Raw genomic sequence first — 21,576 nt, forward strand, 5'->3', positions numbered from 1 at the left:
CAATAAAAAAATTATTAAAAAAACATTGGGGGCGGGGACGACCGATAAGCCTTACCCTGCATAATCGATCACAAGATGCGGAGCATGCAAACCATTTGATTGACAACCATTTCTCATAAGGCTTGGTTTCCAGACCCTTGAACATCTTGGTTACCCTCCTCTGAACATGTTTCAGCTTGTCAATATACTTCTCAAATTGTAGCACCCAGAACTGGGGTCCAGTCTCCAGTCTGAAAGTGTGTCACTTCTTTAGCCACCAAAATTCCTGAGGGCTTTAATCCACTTTAATTGTGCAAACATCCATTTCCGTTATGTGACTGAATCCACTCCGTAAATTACGAACAGTTCAGAGGCGAGCACAGTCTCTGAAAAGCGGAATCATGGTTATAATTTTCTTATGTGTAGGTTGGGTTTTATTCTAAAATGAACGTGACTAGGCTCAGAAAATATAAACAGTAGAATTGAAATCTAACAGCCAACTATTTAATAATTCTTTCCTCTGCATACTTTTTGTTGCCACTCCTATCTAATTGGACAGCTCTGTATATTCTCTGTATATACACAGCAACCTCTGCTTACACTTTGTGTGTTATCTTTGGGCAGTTGCTTATATCAGATAAAGAGGGGGTAAGTATCTCTCGCTGATATTAGTGGCAAGGTCACAGAGTATACCATCACTTCATTCATCTTTCACAATGGATATTAATTCATTTCATGTAAGAAAATGTACTCTACTATCTGCTGGATAATAATTTAAAGAAGCACTATCAGTTCATGCACTAGCACTGGCTTCTTTAAAAAAACAAGCATCTGGATCTGATGCACTTCAAAGCAGAATTCTACGCAGAACTAGTCTTCTTTGAAGTACAGCTACAAGCACAGACAAGTTTAGGAACCCAAATCAGTTTCTGAATCTGCTGTACTTGGAAAAAATCCCAGTCAGATGTCTTAAAAAAATAATACGCATTTTAGAAAATTGGTGTCTGAATCAGCTGTACTTCAAAGCAGAATGTCTCATACAGCTTTTTTTTTCTTTTTTCTTTGAAGTATGACTAATTCAGATGCAGACTTACTTTCTTCCTTTTTTTTTAGGATGAGGGAGCCGAAATTGGCATTCACCTTAGTCATGCTCTGGTCATTCTTCTTTGCTGCTTTGTCATTTTCTTTCGTCTTCAGCCAGTGTGAGAAAGGTGTAGTGTGCCATGCTGTAATAATAACCTGAATAATTTAGAACCACAGAATCATATCATTGTAGTTCTGGAAGGGCCCCTGAGGGAGAGCCCCTGCAATACAGTAATCTCAACTAAAGCACCCATGACAGATGGCCATTCAACCTCTGCTTGAAAACCTCCAAGGAAGGAGAGTCCACCACCTTCGGAGGGAGTCTGTTCCACTGTCAAACAGCTCTTACATTCAGAAAGTTCTTCCTGATGTTTAGTCAGGAATCTTCTTTCTTCCTGGCATTTAGTACAAGAATCTTTTTTCTTGTAACTTGAATCCATTTGGTTTGGATTCTACCCTCCAGAGCAGGAGAAAACAAACATGCTCCATCATCCACATGACAGCCCTTTAGAAATTTGAAGTTGGCTATCATATATCCTCTCAGTTCCTTCTTTTCCAGGCTAAACAAACCCAGCTCCTTCAACTGTTCCTCATAAGGCTTGGTTTCCAGACCCCTCATCATCTTGGTCACCCTCCTCTAACACATATTCCAGCTTGTCAATATCCTCCTTAAACTGTGGATTAAATTTGTTTATTATAAATTTATCTATATGCTACCATCCATGTGCATGGTGCTTTTCATAAAACAGATCTGATGGGTCCTTGCTTCCAAGAGGCATATCATCTTAAAAGGCACAGAGGAAGGGGGTGGAGGAAAGGGTAAACAGGTGAAGAATATACAGTGGTACTTCGGGTTACATACGCTTCAAGTTATAGACGCTTCAGGTTACAGACTCCGCTAACCCAGAAATAGTACCTCGGGTTAAGAGCTTTGCTTCAGGATGAGAACAGAAATCGTGCTCCGGCGGTGCAGCAGCAGCAGGAGGCCCCATTAGCTAAAGTGGTGCTTCAGGTTAAGAACAGTTTCAGGTTAAGAATGGACCTCCGGAACGAATTAAGTTCTTAACCCAAGGTACCACTGTATTCTATTATACTTTGGCTTAGTTACAATAGGGTGTTGCATCTAGGGGGATAGGCTTCCTGGGAAAGGTGAGTTCTGAAGAGGAAATAAAGGAGAGCAGTTGGAGGATTCTTGGAGGAAGCTCCAGGCATAAGGGAAAGTGAGGGAGAATGGGCAAAAGATCTTTGGATGGTTGAGACTGGTTGAGCTGGGATCCATCAGGTTATGAGAGCAGAAAAATAGCAGGGTGGGGCCACGTCATGGAGGGTTTTGAAGGTAAGTAATATTAGTTTATGTAGAATCTGGCTGGAGCTATGAGAAATTCTAGACTGCGGGTGGAAGCTCTGCACAGCACCCATTGGATATTTTCCATATATTACACACACACATGTATATGCTAAATATTGCATTACTGTTGTGAAAGAGCCACATCTTGGTGTTAGAGTAGAACACCTGTTTGGCATGCAGAATGTCCCAGGTTGAATCCCCTGCATTTCAGGTAGGACTGGGAAAAGTTCCCCTATCTAAAACTCTGGAGAACAACTGCCGGTCAGTGTATACAATGTTGAACTAGACAGACCAGCTTCAGTCTATAAGACAGCTTCCTAATCTCCAGTGTTTGTAAGGGGTGGGTGGGGGAAATCTAGGGTGTATTTGAAACCTGTTGTTTGAAACTGGGTGGGTGGAGGCTGGGATTCACTGATTCTAATAAACCTTTCATTTATTCCAAAATAATTTGGACAGAAACTGCCTATTAGATTAGTTTCTCACATCACAAACTATGTCCCCCTTGGAGATCGACATCTGGTAGGAAGTCCTTAATTAGAATATTCCTAGGCTGCTGCTCCAGAGAGCTGATTATGCAGCAAGAGGAAGATACAGAGAATTCAATTTGTATTACAAGGGAGTGAATTGTTGCTAGCACAGAACAGAGACAATCAAGATGGTGTATTGGATTTTGAATGAAAGCTTGTCAGTTCTGTTATTTGTAAGTATCTATTTCATAATCAAGCTGCTGGTTCTGATTCATTTTCTGATATTTCAAAGGAACTCTCCACTTTCCCCTAAATGTTTCATTTTTATCATTCACACAACTGATGCTCAAAAGTTTCATTCTGTTTAGAATTGGGTTCTTTTGACAAATACAACGCAGTTGTGAGATTTCTTAATTATACATTGCATTAGAAAAGAAAAATAGAAAAAGAACATTGTAATTGATCTTCAATATATTTTCTATTTACTGTAGTTATTGTGGTTGGGAATGAACTTATACCTGTTTATTGACACATTCAACTGGTATGAAGAGGAAGATGCCTATCTTTATACTCGAGTTATGTTGGGTGTAAGTAAAAGTTTGTTAAATTCCCCTTTAACCATGTGCTTCTGTATTTTTATGTACCCTAAAGTCTCACTGATCTGCATGCCATTCTGCTTCGTGTTTTTTTCCTGTTTTTTGTAACCAAATGCCCCATAATTTTAAAACCAGCCTAACTGGTTGCTTTTTTTTAATCCCACTTGATTTGTTTTAGTTTTGCGATTTAGGAGTATACTGCATCCATATCTCATTCATTTTTGTTAGTCATAAACTGGATTGGAAAAAGAACTTATCCATTGTTTCCTGAATCATGTATCTATAGTAATGCATCTCTTACCCAAGCAGAACCACTTACTGCAGGGACATCGTAATATTCCTGACTACCTAACATGGTATGATTTGTGACATTATACTACTACAGCCTTCCCTGATCCGGTGCTTTCCAGCTACTTTGTGACTACAGCCTCCATTATTCTTGGCCATTGGCCATTATGACTGGGCTGATAGGAACTGTATATAGTCCAATGATGTCTGGGAGGCATGAGGACCAAAACGTTAAAAGTCTTGTTGCAGCATTAAGATTCCCAATCTTGCCTTCATCCATTTCACACACACACCAGGCCACTTCACCCTGCTGTATGGCAGAATTGCCCTCCCTGGCTGTAAAATTGTGAAACATAAAATCAGATGGTAATTTGTCAGCTTTGGGGGGCTAAAACATTTCTTGTGCTTTTATTCATTTCATATGTGTAAAAACATTTTGTCATTTTGTGTCTAGTCCACGCTTGCCTGGGCAAGAGCTTCTGCCACCTGCCTCAACTTTAACTGCCTGCTAATCCTCTTACCAGTTAGTAGAAACCTGGTTTCATTCTTAAGGGGAACAAGTTTTGTAAGTACTTTTTCCCCTATTGCACAAGTATTGCCTTTTAAACGATCATTGAAAAGGTTCACTGATAATGTTCTTGTTATAAACACACATTTAAAAGAAACTGATAAACTGTAGCATTTGACTGCTAGTGGATATTTACAGGAGTGTATTTTTCCATACACTCATCACAGTGTTGCAAATATAGCTATAATATTTTAATAATAACAATAACAATAACAATATCCCGCCCATCTGGCTGGGTTTCCCCAGCCACTCTGGGCGGCTTCCAACAGAATATTAAAATGCAATAGTCCATCAAACATTAAAACCTTCCCTAAACAGGGCTGCCTTCAGTTGTCTTCTAAAAGTCTGGTAGTTGTTTTTCTCTTTGACATCTGGTGGGAGGGTGTTCCACAGGGCGGGTGCCACTAGCGAGAAGGCCCTAGGTGATTTAGACTCATTCATTCTCTCTTCTTTTCTCCTCAGCTTATATATCTGCAGGGAGGATATTGGAAGCTTTTGCTACTATTGTTGTTGTTTTTTAACCACCAGTTGTTTAGCATTATGCCCCAATCTGGACAAGCTTCAATTAGCTTTAACTATGGTTTACTTAAAGAAGCCTACTTCAGATATTGGTTTGTGAAACTTGCTTGTTACAATAAACCACAGTCAAAATTAACTTGAGTTTTGCCTCTCAAAATGGCCTCTCAAAATTATCCAGCCTAACTTTGAGCAAGGAAATGAGGGGGACCATGCCATCAAACTTCTCCAAGGTGAGGAGAAACTCTGTAACACTTTTTCAGGAGTGTAGCTCACCATTATCAGTGAAAGCAGCACCATCTCCTTTTTCCCTAAGGGTTTTTGATCATTCTTGTAATGATAAACCATAGTTTATTATTGTAGGAGTGAGCATAGGTGAATCTTGGAATCACCTCTCAACATTGCTTCTGGCTGCAGTATTCCAGCTATGTTCAGTAAATTCTGGACTAGATAGACTGTATTTTATAATTATGTTTGCATGGAATTTCAAGTTCATAAAAATGATTTAAGATGCATATCTTTTCCCCTTTTCATCAAGTGTTGTGGAGGAGTCCTGAGGAGACAACTTGACAAAAGTGTCACATTTCACAAGACTATTGCATATGGAGTAGCTGTGAATGCAAGTAAGTTTTTTTTTTAACTTAATGCTTACAATGTAGGCTTCCTTGTTTTGTCTGGAGTAATATGAATTTGGAGTGCTAATCATGCAGTCTTAATGCAGGGAGGTCCAATGTGGAACTGACCCACGTGGGGACACTGAGGGCCGGGCTTGTATGTGTGGCCTGGCCCTGCTTTTAGCCACACACTTTCAATCAAATCCCTGAATATTTGGAATTCAGGTGTGAGCAAACAAATATAAAAATTTGGGGTTGGGGGGTTGGGGGGGGGAATCGCTGAAGAACTCAACTTTCTACCCTTGGTATCCAGAGACACACTCAGTGTTCTCAAATATGTCTCCTTAGAATCTATTGTTTTCAATGAAACTCCCAAGTAAGAGTGCATTTCCCCTTCTCCCTGATAACAACACTTTCTGCTGTGATGGAGACCAGTTCTGTTATTTCAGGGATGGCTTACTGAGGGAGTGAATAAATGCAGTTGTTTTTTGGGAATAGGAAGAAGCTCTGTCTGGTATCACTTATGGTACCCCTATTATTGATTTGCAATTCTTACATATTTTAGTAGCAGGTGAGAATCAGTTTCCTTTATTTTTATCTAGTCATCAGATCATTATAAAACAAAGGTTTAATAGAATGAAAGTAACGCAAGGTAACACTGACTGAAGTTTAGATCCACCGAAACCCTACAGCATAAACAAGCTTAAAATGCCAACTAAGGCTTACTCAGAGTAGACCCGCTGAAAGTAATGATCATGACTCAGTTAGGTTCATTCTCTTCAATGGGTCTACTCTTAGTAAAACTTAGTTGAATGCCACCCTGATTTTTCCTGGCATAGCACTACCCTGCCCCTTTTTTAAAAAAGAAAGAAAATGGCCCTATTTTAACAAATATGAAAATGCAATATTAAATTGAAATAAAAATGAGATGAAACAAAATGAATCCATGCAAATCCAAATACAATTATGTAAAACCTAAATGGATAAAAGCATAAAACAAGACTTAAAATTCTGAATCTCCCTGGCAGGAGACAGCATTCTCTCAAGAAATTTCTCCTCTCATTAGTTACTAGAAAATGTGCAGTCTTCACAGGAGCAAGGAGCATTTGCTCTTCTCCAAACCATTCCAGTTTTCTACCAAGTTTTCTGCAGCTTTCTTTGCTGCATCCAAGAAGCAACACAGATCCTTTGTTATGCAGAATGTGTGCCTTTAACCATTTAATTGCTGTGTCAGAGGGCTTACCCTTTTAAACAGGAGGATCTTACGGATAGGAGTGCCAAAGACCAAACACACACCTTTATGCTGCAATCAATTATTTAGTCAATAACAAGGTCTAAAACAGGGGTCAGCAAACTTTTTCAGCAGGGGGCTGGTCCACTGTCCCTCAGACCTTGTGGGGGCCTGGACTACATTGGGGGGGGGGGGAATGAACAAATTCCTATGCACCACAAATGACCCAGAGATGCATTTTAAATAAAAACACACATTTCTACTCATGTAAAAACACCAGGCAGGCCCCACAAATAACCCAGAGATGCATTTTAAATAAAATGGCATATTCTACTTATGTAAAAACACGCTGATTCCTGGACCATCGGCTGGCCGGATTTAGAAGGCGATTGGGCCGGATCCAGCCCCAGACCTTAGTTTGCCTACCCATGGTCTAAACATTATCCCTATCCGTTCATACTTACTCAAGCATACCTCCTCAGATGGCCAATCTGAGCAGAGCTGGTAAGAGGTCAGAGTTTGGCTGATGCACTCTGACATCTGGACTTGTCTTCTTGATCTCCAAAATCCTAGGTGCACAAGTCCTTGCTTTATACTTTCCAGTTTTCATCAAACATGACGGAAGTTATGAGTGAGTAGCATTTGAGGTCACTTGATCTGGGGTCATCAGGGTAGTTTCCCAGACCCTCACATGTTGTCCCATCATATGCTGTTTTTCAGACAGACAGGTTCCCACTCCCTGATCTTTTGAACTTTCAGGAGTCCTAAGACAACCAGAACACAGCCTTCTGTCTTGGCCTTCTTCCTGATCTTTTAACCTTAGGTCTCACATATTGGAAATAGCCATAGATTTTCAAAAGACCACTTGCTGTTAGCTGTTCATGGTGTATATTTTTGGCTTTCTTTCCTCCAGCAGATGTTCCCAGATGCCCTCTATCGTTCCCACCAACAATTCTTCCATAAATTCACTAAGCACCCCCCCCCCCATTTTTTAAAGACACATGTTACATTCTTTGATATACAGGCAACTCCTTGCTTACACACGTTCAACTCGCATACAACCATGTAAATGTGTGGTGTTGGGAAATGAATAAATAATTTGATTTAAACTGCAAAAAAGGTGTGAAACAGGCAAAAATGGCCCCAAAAGAGCACAAAAGCTGCGAAAATGGTATGAAAAGAGTGGAGGAAAAGACTAGGAAGTGCTGCTGGTTTTTTAAAGGAAATTTTCACAGGGTTCCAGAGGTTTAGAAGGTGTTTACAATAATAATAATAATAATAATAATAATAATAATAATAATAATAATAATTTATTATTTGTACCCCGCCCACTCTGGGCGGCTTCCACAGAAACCAAAAATACAGTAAAATCACACATTAAAAACTTCCCTGAACAGGGCTGCCTTAAGATGTCTTCTGAATGTCAGGTAGTTGTTTATCACTTTGACATCTGATGGGAGGGCGTTCCACAGGGTGGGCGCCACTACCGAGAAGGCCCTCTGCCTGGTTCCCTGTAGCTTTGCTTCTTGCAATGAGGAAACCGCCAGAAGGCCCTCGGTGCTTGATCTCAGTGTCCGGGCAGAACAATGGGGGTGGAGACGCTCCTTCAGGTATACTGGGCCGAGGCCGTTTAGGGCTTTAAAGGTCAACACCATCACTTTGAATTGTGCTCGGAAATGTATTGGGAGCCAATGTAGGTCTTTCAAGACCGGTGTTATGTGGTCTCGGCGGCCGCCCCCAGTCACCAGTCTAGCTGCCGCATTCTGGATTAGTTGTAATTTCCGGCTCACCTTCAAAGGTAGCCCCACGTAGAGCGCATTGCAGTAGTCCAAGCAGGAGATAACTAGAGCATGCACCACTCTGGCGAGACAGTCCCCGGGCAGGTAGGGACTCAGCCTGCGTACCAGGTGGAGTTGGTAGACAGCTGCCCTGGATACAGAATTGACCTGCACCTCCATGGACAGCTGTGAGTCCAAAATGACTCCCAGGCTGCGCACCTGGTCCTTCAGGGGCACAGTTACCCAATTCAGGACCAGGGAGTCCTCCACACCAGCCCGCCCCCTGTCCCCCAAAAACAGTACTTCTGTCTTGTCAGGATTCAACCTCAATCCATTAGCCTCCATCCATCCTCCAGCCGCCTCCAGGCACTCACACAGGACCTTTACCACCTTCACTGGTTCTGATTTGAAAGAGAGGTAGAGCTGGGTATCATCTGCATATTGATGGACACCCAGTCCAAACCCCCTGATGATCTCTCCCAGCGGCTTCATATAGATGTTAAAAAGAATGGGGGAGAGGACGGAACCCTGAGGCACCCCACAAGTGAGGGTCCAGGGGTCTGAACACTCATCCCCCACCACCACTTTCTGAACACGGCCCAGGAGGAAGGAGTGAAACCACTGTATAACAGTGCCCACTGTATAACAGTTTACAAGCTTTTTAGATGCTGTTCCCCACTATACATGATTTCACATATATGTGTGGTACCTGCGATTGTAGCCCTCATGTAAGTGTGAAGTCGCCTGTACCCAACCATCAACTTAGATTCATTCCTTCTGCATACAATGTAGATCCAATGCAAAAGGGATAAGTCTAAATAATAAGATCAGTGGCTCAAGAGTTCTGCCCAACAGCTGTTGATACTCCCTTGCCTTCAAGAAGGACTGTGGAAGGGCTCCAAAATGGCACACTTCCCACCAGGATCAGTCAGCTGAATTTTTGTTCTGCTCAAAACCTCAAAAGAGCATGGAATGCAGAACACATTACAGTGCTGTGTGGAGTTATATTTCTCTATCAGCCCAGCAACATACCACTTTTCTTTCAACATAAGAATGGATTCCTGAAGAAAGCACAATTTCCCCCTTTTAATTAACAAGTCATTCCAGGAATAGAACTGTATTAATTGATCTTGTTTTAGTTTCCTCAAGGTATCAAACTAAAGGTGCATTAACTTTAAGTCCACCAAAGGGAGATTTCCTCCCAATACAAATATCAGCTTCAGGAGAGAGATTTTCCTCCCAGCCGATGCCTGATTGACTGGGTCTGAAAAGTGATACTTTGGCACACATTGGGCTTCTTCCACAAAGATGGGGAAACTACCCAGCCATGTTTCTCATTCCTATGGAGGAAAACCCTACACATGTAGATGGGGCTCCCTTTAGACCAGCGGTTCTCAACCTGTGGGTCCCCAGATGTTGTTGGACTACAACTCTCATCATCCCTGAGCTCTGGCCTTGCTAGCTAGGGGTGATGAGAGTTGTAGTTCAACAACATCTGAGGACCCACAGGTTGAGAAAGGCTGCTTTAGACAGAGCTGGTTATGTGATGCATGGGAAACATTGTTGTTGAGAGCTTGGGATTCCCCCCTAGTTTTTACACACATTTCTTGTCCACAGATACTGCTTAGGGCCTCTGCCTTGGGAGGAATGGAACAGGGATTTTATCTAACTATGTTTGAATGTATGCATTTATGATAAGACATGAAAGCTATTAATGGACTAGGAATAATTTACAGGATGGTGGCGATCACAGTATAGGAGAGGTGTAAATAAAGGGAGGCATTGGCAATCTATGCAGGTTAAGACATGGCTGTTAAATTCTGAGCACGGTAACTGTGAAATTAATAAATCTGAGTGTAAGAGATGCTTCTAAATGTTTTAGATAGTTTTAAACTGTTTAAAAAATATGTTTTTGTTTTATTTTAAATTGTGCTATTTTAACATTTCGATGAATAGAAAAGAATCCATATAATACAAGTTAGGAAACTGATTGTAATGGTTATGCTTAAGTACTTAATTAAAAGGTGACTAACTTCAGTGCAACTATTATCCCAGACAGGCATGCAGAAAGACAGAGAAGTGGCTTTTACTCTCTTGAATAAGTATGTGCACCAGTTCAATAAGAGCTGTATATGCTTCGCTGAGAACAAACACAGATTAGCCAAATGTATCAAGACATCTCTCTTGTTTGGCTCTTTCTCTACATTCTGAACTGATGGATAATGACCTGTAATTGCAGCTCATTTACTAACCCCCTCTCCATAAAACAATCCAGCAATGAGATAGATGGAAAATTATAGACTAGCGTGCAACGAAGTAATAATAGCACATATGAACTACTTATGTATGATCATAGACTTGGATTTATGGCCTGCTCTTCCATAGCTGCTGACGTGTGATGGGCATGTTTTGAATGTAAGAGATGCTCTATACACTACAATGGGCAAACACACACATTTCTCCACAGTGCAAAAAAGTGGGGGCCTATGCATCTTCCACACAAAAAGGCTTCAATGTAAATTGAACAGCACGTTGCCTACAAGGGCAGCCTCATTCATAGAAGTGGGAAAGACAATGTTGTGTGCTTGTTCCTTTGCAATCCCATAGAAGTGAATGGGACAACAACTCTGGTGTTTTGAACCTATGGGAATGAAACCAGGCCCCCGCATGCATTCACAGGTTTTATATGATAAGGAGAGCTGTAGAAAAAGTGGAAAGATAAAAGTGAGAGAGGCTGAACCACCCCATGTTTGAACGCTATGTATCACATATGAACTGAAACAGTATTATATTGATTTATAGTATAAATATGTATTCAGGGATAATATCAAGCTTTCATGGTTTATATTGTGACATTCTCTCTCTCTCTCTCTCTCTCTCTCTCTCTCTCACACACACACACACGAGAGAGAGAGAGAGAGAGAGAGAGAGAGAGAATTGAATGCAAAAGGAAAACCAAGCTATGTTCTCAAGCACATAACTCATTACCTGACCATTGTTGGAAAAATATTTGTCATCACCATCATCAAGGCTGCCCAGCTCTATTCTGGGAATACATGTTTAGCCATCCATTGTTCACCCAATGACTCATCCTTTAAATAAGGATCTGTTTGCTTCCAATATTTCATATTATGGTCCTCACTTTATACAATTCTTTTCTTTTCAAAGCCATTCACATCATTGCACATTTGATCAACATAGAGCGATACCATCTTAGCCAGTCAAAACAAGCAGGAGAGTTAAGCAGTAAACTGTCAGGCATTGGCAAGAGCCCTAATGAATCCTACTTGAACCCAATCAGGAACTATGACATGGTAAGTTGGCATTTTGGGGATTGGCTGGTGTTTGTCATTGGACTGTTTCCTCTCCCTTGAAAATGCATGCGCTCTCTCTCTCTCTCACACACACCAGAAACAATAGAAGCAAAAAGTCTTCAAATGTTTAGTGTCTTCAAACGTCTGCACAAGCACACTTTATTTTGAAAGAAGAATGTGGCACCATGTGCATTATTGCCTTACATCTGCCTTTTGGAAAGTTACAGCTAGATTAATCTGCATGGATTTCATTCTTACCTTTCTGTTTCATTGAATCTTGCTCTATTTCATTCCCTCAGAAGGACTCCAGTGTAGCAAAACAGCTACCTCTTAGATCATATCATTTCCTGTAATCCTTTCACAGAAGCAAACAAATTGCAGCTAAAGACTCCTCCCTGAAAGAGAGGGGAGTGGTTGTGGGCGGGAGCCTGAACACCGCCTCTAGCAGGGGGCGTAGCCCCCTGCCTCCAGCTCACCTGGCTGGCGCTCACGGCCCCCCCCCCGGTGGCCGTCCAACCAGGTGCCGTGGGGGGGCGTGTCCAGCAGCCTTGATGCTGCAGCGTCAGCCTCTCCCCGGCCTCATTTCTCTTCGTCGTCCTGTTTTTTCGCCTACCTCGTAGCAATCGTCACAACTTTTGTGGTATTGGTGGGTAGGTTAGGCATTGGAATAATGTGCTGTGGTGTGTCGAAGTGCTAGGTGTGGCCATCGCCTATGCCTTCAATGTTTAGGGGTATTCCGTTAAAGGAATCTGGCGGTCGTGTATTCTGTCCGATGCCTGCTTGGCGGGAGGCCATGGCACGACCCTCGGTGACAGCAGGGGTGAGCCTATAGTTGGATTAGCATCAACAGGTGATGAACCCCTGGTGAATAAACCCACTTGTTTCGCGATCCAATGCCTAAGCCAATACCTTTTCATTGCTGTAATCAATAAAGTTGTGGCCTTTTCTAGCCCATTAACCTTATATCACGTGTCCCTGTGTCTTCTTTTCACGTCGCGGTGGTCGGGTCCTCGAACCACAATATTATTTATACCACTTTCCAGCACAGACCTAAGTTTTAATAATCAGTGCTAGTAGGTTGCATCCAATGCTAGTTCTATCCATTGAAAATAACAGACATAACTAACTTAGGCCCATTAATTTCAGTGGGTCTACTCTGAGTAATACTTAGAAACAAACCAGTATGTCTGATTAACCCCCCCCCTAATCTTTCATGTGTTTATTTTTATGCTGAAGCAGCAACGTTTATTCATTTCTCCTATAAAACCACTTTATTATTTTTCTTTCTCCCCCCAAAAAGAATACAATAACTGAAATACTAACAACTACTGCTGGAATGACAGGTCTCCTGATCACTGTGTCATTAATTCTGATCATGACTTCATCTACAGAGATCATCACACGGTCCTTCTATGAGGTGTTCTGGTATACTCATCACCTGTTTGTTGTTTTCTTCATTGGTTTGGTTATCCATGGGATGGGGTGAGTATCAGTATACATCAATATGATTTAATGTCGTCGTCATCAGAAGTCATCATTTGTGGGTTGCTTTCCTACCAGATTGTGCCCAAAGTCACATCACCCATATTATAAATTTATGCAAGATGGATAGTGGACTTCTTTGAGGGCAGCATAGAAACAGTCTGAGAGGCCAACACTCCTGCTTCCTGCTGTAACCTACCCACAAATTTCCCCAGCCTGCTGCCATCAGGAATGGCTGATACAGTGGGGTGGTGCCACACTGCCACCCCAGAATGGGGCAGGGCAAGAGTGAAGCTGAGGCTGCCTGGTTCGCTGGGGGGGAGCACTGGACTGGCTGCGCTAGCGTGCCTGAACAGCCCTGACCTCACTGCTGCCCAGCTTTACCCTGACACATTGTCCAAGTAAGCAGCAAAGATGCCAGTGTTGGCACTGCCCCATTGTGATGGGCACTGCTGACCACCACTGTGTTATTCCATGTGTGCTAAAAGAAAGGCTCATGAGATTTTTAATTCACAGAGGGACTTTTTAATGGTAATGCAAGTGAAAAGGGAATGTCAAAGACCATTTTTTATTCAGCTCTAGCTTTATAATGCTTTTCTTTTTCTGTTTAGTCAGCTCATCCGTGGCCAGACCCCTCAGAGTTTGTTGCTGCACAATGTCACTTACTGCAAAGATCATTATTTGGAGTGGGAAACATCAGGTCAATGTCCTTTGCCACAGTTCTCTGGCAATGACCCTGTGGTAAGAATGACTCTTGCTTCTTGCCACATTCTAGGCCCTTTCAGATGTGCTGCTGTTCAGATTTTTTTTAAAAGTGTTATTGTTACTTTGCTGTTTCTTAGAGAGTGATTGCACGTCTTCCAATCCACTCCAAGGAGGGAGTTGTTCAGAATCTGGGTTTTCCAAACTTGGGTCTCTAGCTGTTTTTGGACTACAACTCCCATCATCCCTAGCTAGCAGGGCCAGTTGTCAGAGAGGATGGGAACTGTAGTCCAAAAGGAGCTGGAGATCTCAGTTTGGGAAAACCTGGTTCAGACTGAGAAATGTTCTGTGCCTTATGCTCCCTCATTCCACCAAGCAGTAAATGTTGGAGTTATGAGCATGTGCCCAAATTATTGATACCCCTTTCAGTGTTTGTTGTTGTTGTTGTTGTTGTTTTGCATATAACATGTGATATGATATAATTCTGACCCCGTGGGAGATTAGGAGAATAGACAGCAGGAACTACAGTGGTACCTCAGGTTAAGAACTTCATTTGTTCTGGAGGTCCGTTCTTAACCTGAAACTGTTCTTAACCTGAAGCACCACTTTAGCTAATGGGGCCTCCTGCTGCTGCTGCGCCGTTGGAGCACGATTTCTGTTCTCATTCTGAAGCAAAGTTCTTAAACCGAGGTACTATTCTGGGTTAGCAGAGTCTGTAACCTGAAGCGTCTGTAACCTGAAGTGTCTGTAACCCGAGGTACCACTGTACTTGGTTTACTGAGTCAGTCTGAGCTGTCCATCGTTTTAGAGACTGGATTGACAGGCCTCCTGTCAGAAAAAGTGGGGAAATGCCATGAAACAAAAATTGCTAAAACTACCACCACCTTGCCATATATAAAAGTGAGAAACTGCACAAAGCACCTTCCACACAATGAAAATATTGTGGAACTATTTAAGGTATTTCAAAATAAGTCAGCTATAGGGCTACACAAAACACATCTGGAAGAGCCCCAAGTGTGTTGCTCTGTTTACAAGGTTGTGGAAAAACAAGAGTGCCTCCTGTATAAAATTAATCACAGTGGCACCTGTTTAAAAATCCCAATTAATTTGCTTGACCATCTTTGCCAATAATGCCTTCCAAGCTGTTAGATGATTTCATTATGTGTCATATTGTGCCTATAATTCTCTGATTAGAATAAGGTTGCCAGTCTGACCACCCAGTGCAAAGAACAATATTTTATGTCAAGGCATTAAAAAAAAAATACAAAATGAGAAAACAAAAGTAAGCTGTCTAAGAGTTTGAAATCTTGTTCAAAAACAAACCCTCCAAAGACTGCAAATCCACAGGGGGTAATTAAGTAACCATCATGTGCATGCTTGTCACATGCTTGAGTGACAAAAATCTAACATTTATTAAGATATTTTTAGGCTACTGTTCACAAAAGATTAGGATTGGGCAGAAAGAAAGCAGGAATAAAATTACTATGTTAAAATACAATGGGGGAAAAATACATCAATAACTTAGAAGGATTGTAATGACTGACCTAGATTGGTTCCCACATAAAACTATTATTTGCTACTACCCTGCATGCATATTAATGTATCTCTAAAAACTTAGTGTCTCCATAGAAATAAATACTGTGAATAAAGACAGCCATTGTCTTGCAATACCGTGCACTGAAACTAATGAGCATAACATCAGTGAGGCACGTCTCCTTCCCTGCACACCCAAAGGAATGTACTCAAGATTGGGGAAGCACTGTGACAGTGGTAGGGCACCTGCTCTACATGGTTAAAGTCCCAGGGGTAACCTCCAGCATCTCCAGGTATGACTGGGAGAGACCCCTGCTTGGAATTCTGGAGAGCTGTTTAGTCATTGTAGACAGTACTGGGCTAGAGGGACCAATGCTCTGACTCAGCATAAAGCAGCTTTCTGTGTTGTAGATAGATTAATAGATCGGCAGATCTCCCTAGTTTCATAGCTGATGCTTCATTGTGCTTTCAGTGGTGGCTGAGGCCCATTGGGACCAATAGGATGGAACTCAAGGTGACCAAGGGTAGGTGGAGCCAGAGCAAATGACTTGCAACGCTGACTAATTCTAATTTTGTGAGCATCCTCTGCTGAGTTCTGCAGTACTGAGTCTAAGGAGGAGGAAGCTGATAGCCAGTGCTCTGGAAGTAAGAAGATAAGCAGGCTGAGAGCAGACTGAGGCTGGAGGACCAGTCTCTGCTGCATAGTTTTGAATGCTGATGGATCTTGAATCTCAAAGTCATACCAGATTAAGATGATTTGGTCTATGAAACAAATGACAAACACATTGAAGTTGGGAAAACACAATGTTGGCACATACCACTTAGTTTTACAGATCATTCACTGCTTCCTGGAAGATTTCCTCTGAGTGGAACTCAATAGACATTAGGATGTCCAAGAAGGAAGCTTTCCTTACCACATTCCCAAATTCACAAAGACATTCACAAAGAAGTGAACGTTAAATAAGCAATGAATGTTACAGCCATCTATCTTACTCCTTAAGGAGTTTCAAGATTTGTTTCTTGTGCCTGTGCCATGGCAGCGCTGGGTAAGGATGTCTGGTTTACTGTCACCAGGTCATTGTTTTAAAAAAACAAAACCCAACTCTTCTGATTTACAATGCCACCACTAAGCCACCCACAAACAAACTCTGGGAGAATATCTCCTGGAGGATTTTGAGATTCAACTTTATTAATCTCTCTGAGCACATGAGAGGAACTGGTCAACACTGATCAAATCACACAAGGGTGTAAATCAAAGCCCATATGAACAGTATCGCTTAAACAGTATCACTTAAAGCCGTCCAGAGTGGCTGGGGAGATCCAGCCAGATGGGCAGGGAATAATAATAATAATAATAATAATAATAATAATAATAATAATTACAGTAGTATTGAAATGGAAATGCCTGTTTCCAGCACAGTAAAAAGGCCAACAACATTAGGTCTAAAGTGGGTCTCAAAAGTGTCACAAATGGAGAATTCAGCAAGCTTGCCAAGGAATGAAGTCAATCATCTCTTTAAAGAATTCATATGTTATTTAAACTGTTATTAGTTGTTTAGAACATATATAAAAGAAACACACTTCATAGATTTGACCAGGTTCACCTCCAAGTGATGGTGATCTACCTTTAGAGTACTAAAGCCTGTATCCTCAGCTTCCATCATCAGCCTGTCCAATATCATTTAATGTCAGGACTAATGAATTTGTCACCTTGGCACAAGGCAAGTGTCCTGAATACAAGGAAAGAAGCTTTGGTCACTCAACAAGTCATCAAAGACTATTCATTTCCAACAAAAAGAACACTTTAAAGATAGCACTTTCTACAGCTGCTTGCGAATGGATCAAAGGAGCATATTTGAAAGCCTTGGCTGAATTCTCAGGGAGGATATCAAATAGTTTAAAAATTCCTCAGCAGGGTTTTTTCTGTCTGTGCAATACAAACAGAAAGAAGAAAGACGCTTGATTTTCGCTTTTCTGTAGCTAGTAATTAGGCCAATGATTTACTTTTCATCGGTGACTTGCACCACTGCAGTTTCTTAAGCCAGAGCAATATTTTACCTCCAGTACTTCTGCTGAGATGAGTTATAGCCTGAGCAGCAACCCTATTATGCTGAAGAATGTCGATGCAATGGAGTGACTTTGATCTTGTGGTGCCACCTTAGACTCCCTGGTGCAAGCATTAAGCTTGTGGTACTCAGATAATCTTACCTCATATATGCCCATTTGACCACTCTGAACTGCAGAACTGGCACTCCTACAGGTATCACATAATATTTGTTTTGCATTTGTAAGAAATCAATAATTTAGTATGGCTTCACCCATAATTTGGAACTCCCTGTCTCTTGATATCAAGCAGGTAACTTTGCTGTACACTTTTTGATGCCTGCTAAAAAACACTTTAAGCAAACCTATCCAGACATGTAGAAGTTGACATGTGTTTTAATCTGTTTTTAGTTTAACTGTTGGTTTTAATTATATTTTAAAGCCAGTGTGAGAGCCAGTGTGGTGTAGTGGTTAAGAGCAGTGGACTCGTAATCTGGGGAACCGGGTTTGCGTCTCCGCTCCTCCACATGCAGCTGCTGGGTGACCTTGGGCCAGTCACACTTCTCTGAAGTCTCTCAGCCCCACTCACCTCACAGAGTGCTTGTTGTGGGGGAGGAAGGGAAAGGAGAATGTTAGCTGCTTTGAGACTCCTTCGGGTAGTGATAAAGTGGGATATCAAATCCAAACTCTTCTTCTTCTTCTTTTGGATTGCTTAAAATACTTTATCTTTTTAACTTTATCTTTTATTCAAAGATAGTATTTTTATTTAAAATACTTTATCTTTTTTAACTTTATCTTTTATTGACAATGTGATTATTTGGGGGTTTTTTTTCTAAACCACCTAGCTGTTATATTTGCAATCAAGTGGTATATAATTTTAATTATATAAAATAAAAATAAAGCTAATGTTCCAGAGGGTAGCCAAGTTAGGCTGTCACCGGAAAATCAGTGAAGAGTCTTGTGGCATCTTAAAGACCCACAAGTTTCATATGGCCCAATGTTATGGATTAGAGTCCTTTTAAGCTTAACCCATTATAAATTTGTTAGTCTCGAAGACTGCAACTAAAAAGGCAATTCATTCAAGACAAGAGGGCAAGGCTATAGTTGCCATTTACATTGGCCCCTATGTGAAAGCATCACCATGCAATGAGGCTAGAGAGGGCCATAAATGACCTCCTTTTTGCATCTTTAATTTCCTGTCCTCAAGTATGACTGCTAAGTTGCAAAGTCAGTAGCAGTTCTGGCTCCTTCCTGGGGACATCCAATACCCCAGATCAGATTTAGGAGCACAGCTGATAAAAATGTCCAGGCCAGGAGGACAGGGCAGATCCCACCACACAGTTCTTCCCCCAGTCAAGTCACTTCAGATGGCTTTGTGCTGGTTAAAAAAAGCATATCATTCCATAAACTGGGACACTTGTTTTTGCAGGTTCTGCTACCAATTTGTAAGTGACCCCCACCCCCAAACCATGGCCCTTGATGTTTGAGGGACCCATTGGAATGGGGTGGAATAAGGCAAATGAGACTTGAGTAGGTCAGGGGAAAATAATTGAAAATCAGGTGCCTCTTTTTGCTAGTGAAAACATCCCCTGTGGATACAACCAAGTGTATTTTTTTTGCCTCAATGTCATCAGTGTTAAATTTCAACAGAAATAATTGCAACCAGTTCTGTGATGGTACCATACTCTGGAAAACTGGGGAGGAGGGTAATGAAAAATGTGGAAAACCTGCAGTGTCAAAGGGTTCAAGAATTTTATAGACAACTATTCAGCATCACTTTGGCTGGTTTTGATAACAATACATATTTCACAATAGTATTTGCAAATAGCTACATGATCTAGTTTTGTTCAGCATTGGATACAGACTAGGGCAACTGCCCCGTGTTTCTCCCCATTGCATACTGTTATTCTTGGTTTTATTAATATATAAAGTACGGTATTAATTAAAGAGAAACTTAAATCTAAGTACTTTGGTATAACTGAGTTGCAAAGTCAATAAATGAAAGCACATCCATTTTGCATATCCTCTGCTGACTAAAATAAGCCACTGTAAGCTGTTTTTCCGATACTAAAACTAAAACGGGAGAATGAATGCTTGCATGTCTAAAAAAATCCTGCATCTTCCATTATATCTAATTATCTAAAGCTGTTGTAGCTCAAGCTGAACAGAATGACCAGTTAATATATATGGTCAGCTAAGTACATTTGATCAATAGGATGATCAGTATATATGCCCATGAAGTGCAATTATCAGCTATAATATCTTGAGGTCTAAGCAACTTGATGTCATAGATCTGCTAAGTGTAATTATTGACAATAAAGCAGCCCAATCAATTTAATAAAAATAGGTCATTTCAGCATAACTGAACTTTTTGGGTCAATTTCTGGCCAATGCATCATACTAGAAAACTTTGCTAATTGTACAGCAGAATCAGAGAGTGGAAATTGGTTCTCTCTTCTTAAAGGTTCAAGAATCCAATCTAGAGAGCCTGTGTCAGAAAAAGAGAAGCGACAATTTCACGGAGCATGCATTTATGCACTCTGAGCCAAACAGGATCCATATCCCGAACAGCTGAGCGTGGCTTGCATCAGCATCCATCATGCTTAGGCAGGTGCAAGAAGCCCTATGCCCTGGCAGAACCCACCACTGACACCATGGACCCTCTACAGCCCACCCCCTCCTCGATTCCCAGAAGCTTGGAAAGGCCTCCCATTATTTTTTCTAGTTCAGGACTCTGAACAATGAACAGGTAGGGAATTCCATTTCTCAGTTTCCCTACTGTAGTTCAGGCATTATTTACTTTAATATTGCATTATTGTAAGGTAAAGGTAAAGGTAAAGGACCCCTGGATGGTTAAAGAGGTAAAGGTAAAGGGACCCCTGACCATTAGGTCCAGTCGTGACCGACTCTAGGGTTGCAGCACTCATCTCGCTTTATTGGCCGAGGGAGCTGGCGTACAGCTTCCAGGTCATGTGTCCAGCATGACTAAGCCGCTTCTGGCAAACCAGAAGAGAGCAGCGCACGGAAACGCTGTTTACCTTCCCGCCAGAGCGGTACCTATTTATCTACTTGCACTTTGACGTGCTTTTGAACTGCTAGGTTGGCAGGAGCAGGGACTGAGCAACGGGAGCTCACCCCGTCGCAGGGATTCAAACTGCCGACCTTCTGATCGGCAAGTCCTAGGCTCTGTGGTTTAACCCACAGCGCCACCCGTGTCCCAACTACTAGATGGACCTGGATGGTTAAGTTCAGTCAAAGGCAACTATGGGGTTGTGGCGCTCATCTTGCTTTTAGGCCGAGGGTGCTGGTGTTTGTCCACAGACAGCTTTCCGGCTCATGTAGCCAGCAGGACTTCTGCACTTTTGCACTTCTGGCGCACCGGAACACCGTGACGAAAACCAGAGTGCACCTTCCCGCCGCAGCAGTACCTATTTATCTACTTGCACTGGCATGCTTTCGAACTGCTAGATTGGCAGGAGCTGGGACAGAGCAACGGGAGTTCACTCCATCATGGGGATTCGAACTGTTGACCTTCTGGTTGGCAAGCCCAAGAGGCTCAGTGGTTTAGATCACAGCTCCACCCATGGCCTTATTGCATTACTGTAACACATTCTAAGTAGGGCTTTCTTTGCACTTCCCTTGGAAACCTAGTTAGTTCAGGAAGATGCAGCACAATTACTGACAGGAGTGACACCTTTTCAGCATATTACACACCCTGCTCAGAGAGCTGCACTGGCTTCTGTTTCATTAGTGGGCTAAATTCAAGTTATTACTATTAGTATTTAAAGCCCTTAACAGCTCCATGGGCCATAAGTTTCCAACCCCTGTGGAAAAGATGGAAACCTGCATTCTCTTCTCCGTCAGTGGAGCGGTGGAGTGTTTGGCAAGCACTCCTCCTCTTTGCTTAGGAATTTTGGGTATATTGCCCACCTTAGCATCCTCTTTGAAGGCAAGGTGGAGATGGACTGAAATGACATAGTGTCTGCAGTGGTTTCCACCAGAAATTTAAAGCTTATATATGCATTAAAACTTCT

The 21,576-nt window shown here is 41.8% G+C and overlaps 1 protein-coding gene across 2 annotated transcripts in view; it reads left to right on the plus strand.

Moving 5' to 3' along the window:
* Nucleotides 1-3,006: 3,006 nt before the first annotated feature.
* Nucleotides 3,007-21,576, plus strand: part of NOX3 (NADPH oxidase 3) — a 31,821-nt gene continuing 13,251 nt past the window's right edge. Inside the window, exons 1-7 of one of the 2 annotated variants that reach the window (XM_079971537.1) lie at nt 3,007-3,110; nt 3,369-3,464; nt 4,216-4,326; nt 5,384-5,468; nt 11,637-11,782; nt 13,083-13,264; nt 13,876-14,005. In XM_079971537.1, the coding sequence (XP_079827663.1) occupies nt 3,066-3,110; nt 3,369-3,464; nt 4,216-4,326; nt 5,384-5,468; nt 11,637-11,782; nt 13,083-13,264; nt 13,876-14,005 (795 nt within the window). In that variant the 5' untranslated portion in view covers nt 3,007-3,065. The remainder of the gene's footprint in view (nt 3,111-3,368; nt 3,465-4,215; nt 4,327-5,383; nt 5,469-11,636; nt 11,783-13,082; nt 13,265-13,875; nt 14,006-21,576) is intronic. The other variant, XM_079971538.1, reaches the window with a different exon arrangement.

Source organism: Podarcis cretensis, assembly GCF_951804945.1.
Source record: "Podarcis cretensis genome assembly, chromosome: 3".
Taxonomy (NCBI): domain Eukaryota; kingdom Metazoa; phylum Chordata; class Lepidosauria; order Squamata; family Lacertidae; genus Podarcis; species Podarcis cretensis.